The 8,643-nt window shown below is 40.6% G+C and overlaps 1 protein-coding gene across 3 annotated transcripts; it reads right to left on the reverse strand.

Annotated features, from left to right (window-relative positions):
- Positions 1-979: 979 nt before the first annotated feature.
- On the reverse strand, positions 980-7,455 carry rae1 (ribonucleic acid export 1). Of its 3 annotated transcripts, none has more exons than XM_069153264.1 (13): positions 7,347-7,455; positions 6,665-6,773; positions 6,474-6,578; positions 6,262-6,354; positions 6,090-6,176; positions 5,917-6,003; positions 5,048-5,119; positions 4,835-4,942; positions 4,515-4,621; positions 3,087-3,162; positions 2,406-2,600; positions 2,198-2,283; positions 980-1,593 (listed from the first exon to the last, which is right to left on the reverse strand). In XM_069153264.1, coding segments are annotated over exons 2-13 (1,107 nt in total). In that variant the 5' UTR covers positions 6,755-6,773; positions 7,347-7,455; the 3' UTR covers positions 980-1,592. The 3 variants fall into 3 exon arrangements, with proteins under 3 accessions (XP_069009365.1, XP_069009276.1, XP_069009185.1); XM_069153175.1 differs by lacking the exon at positions 980-1,593 and adding an exon at positions 7,041-7,101 and having other exon boundaries at positions 2,194-2,283; positions 7,347-7,448; XM_069153084.1 differs by lacking the exon at positions 980-1,593 and having other exon boundaries at positions 2,194-2,283.
- Between the last annotated feature and the right edge of the window lie 1,188 nt (positions 7,456-8,643).

Below are 8,643 nucleotides of genomic sequence, written 5' to 3' on the forward strand. Positions count from 1 at the left end.
TTAACAATGTTTTTCCTTGTCTTCCTAATAGTGTCAAAAATATATTCTCTAAAGACACTTGATTGATGCACAACAGTACAACATGCCACAAGAATAAATTAATAAAACTATTAGCATGTGTTAAGTTAGTGTGATTCTATCATTTTGGAAATGTAAATTTACATTGTGCGTTCCTTTATGAATCTGACAGGCTAAAGTACATATCCATATTGGGCAAGAATTAGGTGGGTTTGAAGTGTGAATGGTGTTTTAAGCACCGTTTTTTAAGCTGCCAGACGTTTTCTGCATGTTTAGGTAGTGGCAAACACACTGATAAGATATGTGCAGCACAGGACAGCTACAAGGGTCCAAAGCAACAGGTCAGTCCTGATAGTCCTGTAATTGCTTCTGGTATTTAGAAGTCAGTCTTTAGGATCATGAGTGAGGTCAACCCAGAAGACCTTTCTGTTCAAAATAAACTTGCAGCCTGACAGAATAGTTGAGGAGGCAGCTACCCAAAGAAGTGATATGTCATCCCATGAGCACTGAGAGGAGTCGGTGAACTGTGGCAGCAGCAGCAGCAGACCTTCCCGCCCTCAGTGCCTCGGAGCTCCACTGCCAAGTACTGCGGGTCAGCCTAACAGTGAGGTGATACTCTAATGACCTCAATAAAAAGGCATTTAATTCTCACCTTCTCCTCTATGAACTGGTTCACTTTTCACACATGGCCTTTGTAGTTGGCCATGCTACCTCATTCATATCCTCTTGATAAATTCCCCCCTCTTTCCAGCTGTGGATCCCAAAAAGTAAAAAGGAGTGGATGAAGAATCCCACTGACCTGCTTTGATATAATTTGTCCTGTTTAGCTCCCCGGCCTCAGCTGATGGTGTTTTATTTGTGTTTTCTCTACCTGTAACAGCTGGAGTTAACATACTACAGGTCAAAATGCTCCACCTGCTGGTTAACTTGGATTAAAACAAGCACACAGGAGGAGTCACTGTGGTAGAGATGTTTTAAGTTTATGATTTTGAATTGATGATTCCAACGTCAGAGAGCTACACAATGGACAGATTGACAGCTGAATTATGAGAAAGTGGTGAAGTTTCAAGGCGATGTCGTCACATGCACCATAAAATTCTGTAAATCCCCCCAAAAACATTTACACAGCAGACACAGGTTATTTTCAACCTACTTACTCCTTCAAATTGGAATAAACATGTTCAAATCTAATAGTGTGCACATTTATTTTACATCCCAATTTCATTATTGGAGCTAAACCATGAGTAACAGCAAATCAGAAGAGAATGCTTTTGGAAAGCCGTAAAAAAAAAAGGAGGCACTGGACACATAAAAATGATCCTCAAAACATCACGATGAATGACAAATAAAACCCTCCCCTTCAGTGATGACCCCTAAGACCAAATGTCATGCAGCTGTCCTCAAAGCCAGGTCAGGTAGGACCCCTCTGATTGGTCCATGCACAGTACACAGCACCACGGCATTGGTCCAGGTGTTTGCCAAAAGGAAGGAGTCTCGAGTCTTGAGCGTATATACACACTAAAGCAGCAGATCTTCCGCATTTCCCCACGAGAGATGCGACTTGGCACGATGAATCTAGAGACAGGAGGAAGCAGTCAGTTACCAAGAACATTTTTCTGAGGTTTCGTTTATTTCTGACAGTGTCCCTTTTTGCACAGAATGACCAACAAAATATTATTCTACTCAGCTGGAAAAAAAAAAATCAACCCTCATGAATGACGGTTCATTTATGCAAATTATTGCTTGCCTATATATAAATATTCCTGATTTTCTTCATAGTCCATAATTTAATAAAAAAAAAACTGTCCATAAATAACTTTTTATGCCAGGAGGTACACACTTCAAAGCAAAACTACTTACAAGCTAAAGGCTGTAAATAAAGCCAGCAAGCTTCATCCTATATATTCCTGATTGTACAGGTGCAAAGGCAGCTTGTTTGAACCACTACAGCAGAAACCACAGACGCCTTGAACATAATTGCACTCAGGTCAGTACAGGCTACTTGGAGCTGTTCACAGCAACACTGATATCTGAACCATGGCACTGTCCTCTCTGCCCACATCCATGCATTCCCCTTCAAAGCCCCTAGTGAGAGTCATAGGGACACTGAGGAAATGGGGCAGCCCCGTCCGGTGACCACGGTCTCCAGCTTTACAGACAGTGGCTGCTCTTCTCTCACCATTTCTTGTTCCGAGGCTTCAGCTCCTCGGCAGCATTCCTCAGGAAGATGTAGTTCTTTTTCTGGGGGTTGTAGTACTCGTGGCCCTGAAGGATGTAGAGGTTCAGTTAATGACTACTTAGGTACTCAACTCTTAAAGGCCAGAATTAAAGAAGTAAAATGAGTGGGAACAAACAACAACCTTTGTAAAAGACTTTACACGTCATACCTTCGACCAGTCGTAACTGGAAGCGTATGCAAAGATGTTGCCGTTGTGGTTGAAGCAGCAAGCTGTGATGGGCTGATCGAGCTGCTCTGAGGTCTTCAACTTGGTGCGGGCGTCTTTGTCCCAGAAGCTGAAGCGTCCATCTGAGCCCACAGTGGCCAGTGTGCCATGGACGGGATGGAAGGAGATGGCATTCACCTGACAGGAGAAAACAAAACAGTCGGTGGAAACATTATAATTCGGTTTGTTAGTGTAGCAGAGAGACTATATTGTAATGATCTGTGAAAAGTAACACAGGCAGTCCAGCACAACAGTGTCAACCAAATTGTTATGAAATTTGGAAAATATTACAAATTCCAGAGAAATACAAGAAATCATGCCACTGTTCAAAGGATAAAGTAATTACATTAAAATGACTGTATTTGAAATGCTAATTACACAGATACCAACCCACAGTCACATTAAGACTGAACTCTGTACTGAAACAAAACTTGAACTGAACTTTGTGACTGCTGACATGTCACAGCAGGAAAAGCACAGTTGTCGTGAATTACACTCATTTCAGTGGATTTAACGGATTCCAAGGAGTCAAAAATCCATTAAAATTTGTCTGTTCCGATACAAAAATATGCGAGCAAAATCTTATTGAAGATACATTTTTCTCAGAAATGTAGAACAACTTACAGCATAGATGTCCTGGGGAGTGGCTGTGTTGGTGCCATTGGACCTGTGGCACTTGAATGTGAAGTTATCTTTGGCTCTGAAAGGGATCAGGGAACATGTTTGTGGCTTTAATTTATTTCTCAGTTAGTACAGCTTTTCCCTTATATGCATTTAACAGGCTCAGTATTATTGTGTGGTATCAGGTCAATTCACACACCTGTGAGTGAAGCATACAGATGAGAAATTTTACACTGAGCTAATAATGACAACACTGAAAACAGTGATTACAACTACAAGCACGATGTAGATGCCAAAAAGTGAAGCAGCAAAGGTGATCACATCTTCCGCCGTAGGGAAAACAGTCCTGCAACTTCACCCGAGTGTCGCACAGTAAACAGCAAACACTCATTTGTTAGAAATATGTGAAACATATTTTTGAAATATTTGTGAAACATCTGAAATATCCATCTTGATAAAAACAATAATAGGTATCCACATGCACCGACATTAGTACTATGCATGAGGGCCACAGTGGTTGACAATCACAAAGACAACAGACCATTCCCTCACAGACATATTGCCCTTAATATTCTTTGGACAGGATTCCCTTAAAGAAATGTAAAATAATCTAAGTTATTTTATCACGTACAATCTCATTACATTCAGGTCCATTTTTCAGGTTTGATAATACAATAGAGAGGGGATTGAAGTTAATTGTGGAAAAAAAGGATAGTTCAGAATGAAGAACTGGGAGAGTAAATGACTGCTAGCTAACACCAGTTACAGACACCCAGTGGGTGATATCACAAGAAACTATGAACTTGTTTGTCAAATTATATTCCATTTTTCAGATGAGTCAAAAAGAGAAGAAGTAATGGTAGTGATGTAGAGGAGGCTACTTCAGAAGAGTTAGAGGAGAGAGGAGGTGGGTCTCTGCTATCTGACATTCATGTTTTGAAAGGGGAGTAAACCAAAACAATTCTTTGGATGGATTTGGAGGCAGAGACCGTTTGGATTGTTTTATTATTTCTGTTATGAGTCTACTGTAAATGGGTGGTTGTTATTTTTCTTGTTCAAAACATGTCAATAATTGATGTTGGGATTCAACTTTTATTTTGCTAAATAGAAGTTTTATTGACTAAATCTTGACAACTCGTACGTAAGGCAGACAGACATTTCCCTGCTCATTACTGTGCACAAATGCACTGTATCTATTAAGGCCTAAGAGCCTTTCTGGTGCCAGCAGATACATTGAAACCTTTTGACAGAGTGTGCTTTGTGAAGGCAATTATATTTTTTGCGTGCATGAATGTGTGCGTCACTTTTGCCGTTACAACTCCGTCCTGGGGGGAAACACTGAAGTATCTTTTTGTAAACCGTGTAAACAAAATAATAATCAAAACCATGAACTTGACTGAATTTGAGAAGTGGACTGCTTCAGCTACTCACGGGTTTGGAGGATTGATATAGTGGATCGCCACTCTGCCCTCAATGCTCCCCAGTGCAAAACCTGTCGGCTTGTTCTGCTTGTCCTTGAATATGGCAACGCAGCGATGCTGCATGAAAAGAGCGGGATGGTACAAAGGGTGAAAAGGCAGTCGCACATCAAAAATGGTCAAGCTTGGCTTCATATTTGGCAACAAGTTAAAATAAATGAAATGCTGCACATAAAACTACCAGTGTGAGCAACATACTGTATATAATGTGAGCAGGCATTACATATGGGGAAAAGATGAGGAGAAAATAGTTCATGAAAGATGAAAATTCACCTGATGTTTGAGAGGAGAGTCTATTCTACGGAACTCGGAGGGCTGGTTCTCCAGCTGATACACGATCAGGCCTCTCTCCGCTGTGGCAACCACCGCCATGGGGTACACCTACAAGTCAGGGAGGCACAAGAAAACATAAAAAGCAATTAGTTAGCAATCAATTATCTTATCAGCTAATATAAAAAAAAAATAATGTCAGTAAAAACAACATACAACATCTGCACAGTAGCATCTCTCTGGCATCTGGAGTGACATCATGGGATTGGGAGAGCGGGTGTCCCAGAACTGAAGAGAAAAACAGAAAATCTGTCAGGTTTCTTGGACTACATTAGCTTATATAACAACATTTAATATGCAACTCTTATTGGCTCTTTTCACGTGATCATGGTTATATTTAGGTGTATACAAAAAACAAAAGAAATCAGAAGGAAAATAAATAAACCTGAAAAAAAAAAAAAAAAAAAAAAAAAAAGGCCATCGATGTTTAATAAGATGCGGAATGTCGCGATATTAGTCAAATAAGGTTTACCATAAAGCTGCTTTGGGAGTGCCATGTCCCACATGAGGCTTTGACCACTTTCAGACAGCACATTCAAAAACCTTGTGTGTATAAACAATAAAGTTTCCTGTTTCATTTAAATGGGACCAACTCCACTGCCAGGCATGCTAAAAATAGATGCACTCAAAAAAGAAAAGAAACATGCAGGGTCATCGAGACAAAAGTTTAATCAAATGCAATTTTTGCCTGATGTCAATATGATCATGTCATCTGGCGAACTGTTAAATTGTCCAAACAAGTATGTTTAAGTGCAGTTTCCTGGTAAAATTCTTTGTAAGTTGACCATCATATTTCTACTGTTCAGCTGCATTTATTGCAATTATTTTTTTTTTAATAATAATTACTGCCATGAAAACAGTCTGGAGTTGTACAATCATGTGTCAGCAGATCAAAAACCATGGTACATTGTTTTGGTACTCAAACTTATGGATCCATAACCAAATGTATGGAATATGTTTAATTGCTAGTGACCCTAAAGAAAAAAACTAATTGTATGTCTTATCAAGCATTAAAAGTGTTGTACCTTCAGTGTTTTGTCCCAACTGCCAGTCATGATACAGCTGTAGTTCGGGGCTTTTATCCAGTGGATTGCTTTAATGGGACCATCATGCTGCGAAAAGAAATGATGAGAGCTGTAATATGATTTTACTTCATTTTTTTGACCACATAGTTAATCTGGGAGAGCCATCGTCCAACCTGTGCAATCTGCATTGCTTGATTGCTGTTCAGATCCCACATCTTGGCTGTCTTGTCACAGGAAGCAGTGAAGACTTTACTTCCATCCTGGTTGAGTAAAATAGCACATCATAAATGATTCTACAACCCAACAGACAGCAGCTACTGCAAAGCTTTCAAGGATGAGACCTACATCGCTCCAGCATGCATCCAACACTGGACCTGTGTGCATCTGTTGAGCTTTGGGGACAGTCTGTCCATTGTCCTGCACCTCCCAGCACCGAACCTGGGGGTCAGACAACACAAAAGAGTTTAACTGTGCAAACCTCTGAGCACACTACAAACTCAGTATCCTTTGAGTTCACGTAATCAGTCCACTACATCATGAGTGAATAAACAGCTTACATCATTGGCCCAGGATCCCCCGATGAGGAAGTTCCCCGGCATGGTGGGGGGACTGAAAGCCAGACAGCTGATGCTGTCATCTGGAGGTGAAGTCACTTCAACATCCTGGAAGGCAAATCAGAGACATCCACATGAAGAGGTCAGGTCAGTACAGGAGGGTGAAGGTTTCAGTCAGCTGGAGGATAGTTTACCTTCATCGGGTTATGGCTGTCGGTCGTCGTGCTCCCAAACACACCGGTGCCTCCTGCCCCGAAACCGGAGCTCGTCCCAAACAAACTCATGGTGAAGTCACGGTGTTTTCTAATGCACGCGTGGGAGAGAAGACAGAAGTACTTCACATGTACTTTTACCATATTCATGTGCACATTGTTGTTCTTCAGTGAATTAATATTAAAGTACGTAGCACCGAGTCTAAAACTAACAAATACTGTTATACTAAAACTAACGTTGCAGAATCCCCCTGGTTGAAAACACGAGTCTTTGCTACCAGACAACTTATAATCGCATTCAGTAACTTTGACACTGAAATTATGAATGAGGTTAAATATGAGAAAAGCAGGACGTAACTTAGCTTGCGAGCTAACGTCAATGCTAACTACGTCGGTTACTGCTGCTAGAGCTCGTTAACCTGCAAAAAAAAAACCAGTCAGTTTATCTGTGTGTAGTATTTTAACTACATCTGAGCTGGTTACCATTTCACCCATTACAAGATTCAGAAAGTAAATGATTGAACAGTTGCAGATAGCGGGCTTTTAGCGACGTCCGTTTTCGTGTCAATCCCTCAAAACGCTCCTCTGTTGCCACATGTCCGACATCATAATCAAACATGAAATCATCAACAGTCCCGTCTCGTGGCTACATGAATGTACATACCCCCCAAATGTGTTAATTGATGCTGCTGAAAATCGCCTTAAAATCGCACCACTTTAAGTGTGGCGCTTTCCCCCTCCTCTCGAGTGGTTAGTCGCAGTTTGATGACGCAACGGCACAGAAAATCTCTCTCAAATTTCCACAGCGGACACTTGGAGGCAGCACGAGGCAGTGCGCGGCGGCGCGCGAGGTTATATAGCCGGTGCGAAGCAGCAGGCCGTGCAGATGGTGCTGCGTTCAGGACACGTCCCGGCTCTCGTCTGTGCCCGTCTTAAAACCAACGCAGTGCACGACATACAGTATCATTACATGGGTGAGGCTGAGTAGGCTGCACATATATTTTTACTAATCGTAGGCTAATTGTAGAAACACCACCAAATGTAACGTTACAAGTCAAAGCCCTGCACTGAGACTGAAACATTGTGAGATAAACTAAGGCCTGTCTGAAGAGACGCAAATAAAGGTAGCTACAAAAACGGCACCTTCCCCCCCCCCCTGAATGTCATATGACTGGATTATTATTTGAATAGTGCTGCAGATATATGTGGTAAGTCAGCATGCTGCAGTTGGTTGAGAAGATGAAGCAACATGTTTTGTACGATTAAAAATGTATAACAATGCTAAAATGTTTGATATGATGATCATTTGTTTTAAATGTAACATCTACATGTGAAAAGTTGCAATTTCCAGATAAATGCGGTGGAATATAAAACATGTCCACCTGAAATGTAGTGAAGTTATATCAAAATGAAATACAAGTAAATGAAAGTATAAGGTTGTTTTTTTTTTTTTTTTTATCAACTGCATCTGTAGTCCTCTTAAATTCAGTATTTGATTTATCCAGCATAGATAGGCCTACATGATAAATGAAATGATAAAAATTAAGCAATTTATGTGAAAGTAGATGGGGGTCAACTGTAAAGGGAGCTTCAATACAAAATAAGAATCGGGTCTATCGATAATTAGTTCAGGTATATAGGATAAAGACTTATTGTGGTGCAGGTTCAATATGATTCAACATGAACCCATCGGTTTCACAGTCGAAGAGATTCAAGCAAATTCACAAAAGTTGCCTGTTTTTCATCTTCTGCGTGCATCCAAACAATATTGGAGCTTCAGTGGGAGAAGTAAAAAATGGCTAAATGATCTGTACTGAACTGAGTCAGTATGCAAAAAGCAAATTATGATGTATGTATTAAATTCAAGATAAAGCACATCCCCGAGCCTCGAGAATGTCAGAACAATGTGCAGCATCAAAGTTACACAATGGTGCTGCTGCAGCAAAGTGGAAAACATTTAT

The sequence above is a fragment of the Embiotoca jacksoni genome, unplaced genomic scaffold (assembly GCF_022577435.1).
Source record: "Embiotoca jacksoni isolate LCO1_2020_lvr unplaced genomic scaffold, fEmbJac1.0.p SCAF_1, whole genome shotgun sequence".
Lineage (NCBI taxonomy): Eukaryota > Metazoa > Chordata > Actinopteri > Embiotocidae > Embiotoca > Embiotoca jacksoni.

Coding starts and splice junctions, on each gene's coding strand:
- rae1 (XM_069153084.1), bottom strand. CDS start 6,754: ATGAGTTTGTTTGGGACGAGCTCCGGTTTCGGGGCAGGAGGCACCGGT. Junction 6,355..6,473: donor GGGGATCCTGGGCCAATGAT/GTAAGCTGTTTA, acceptor TCTGACCCCCAG/GTTCGGTGCTGGGAGGTGCA. Junction 2,601..3,086: donor CTCCCCAGGACATCTATGCT/GTAAGTTGTTCT, acceptor TTCTCCTGTCAG/GTGAATGCCATCTCCTTCCA.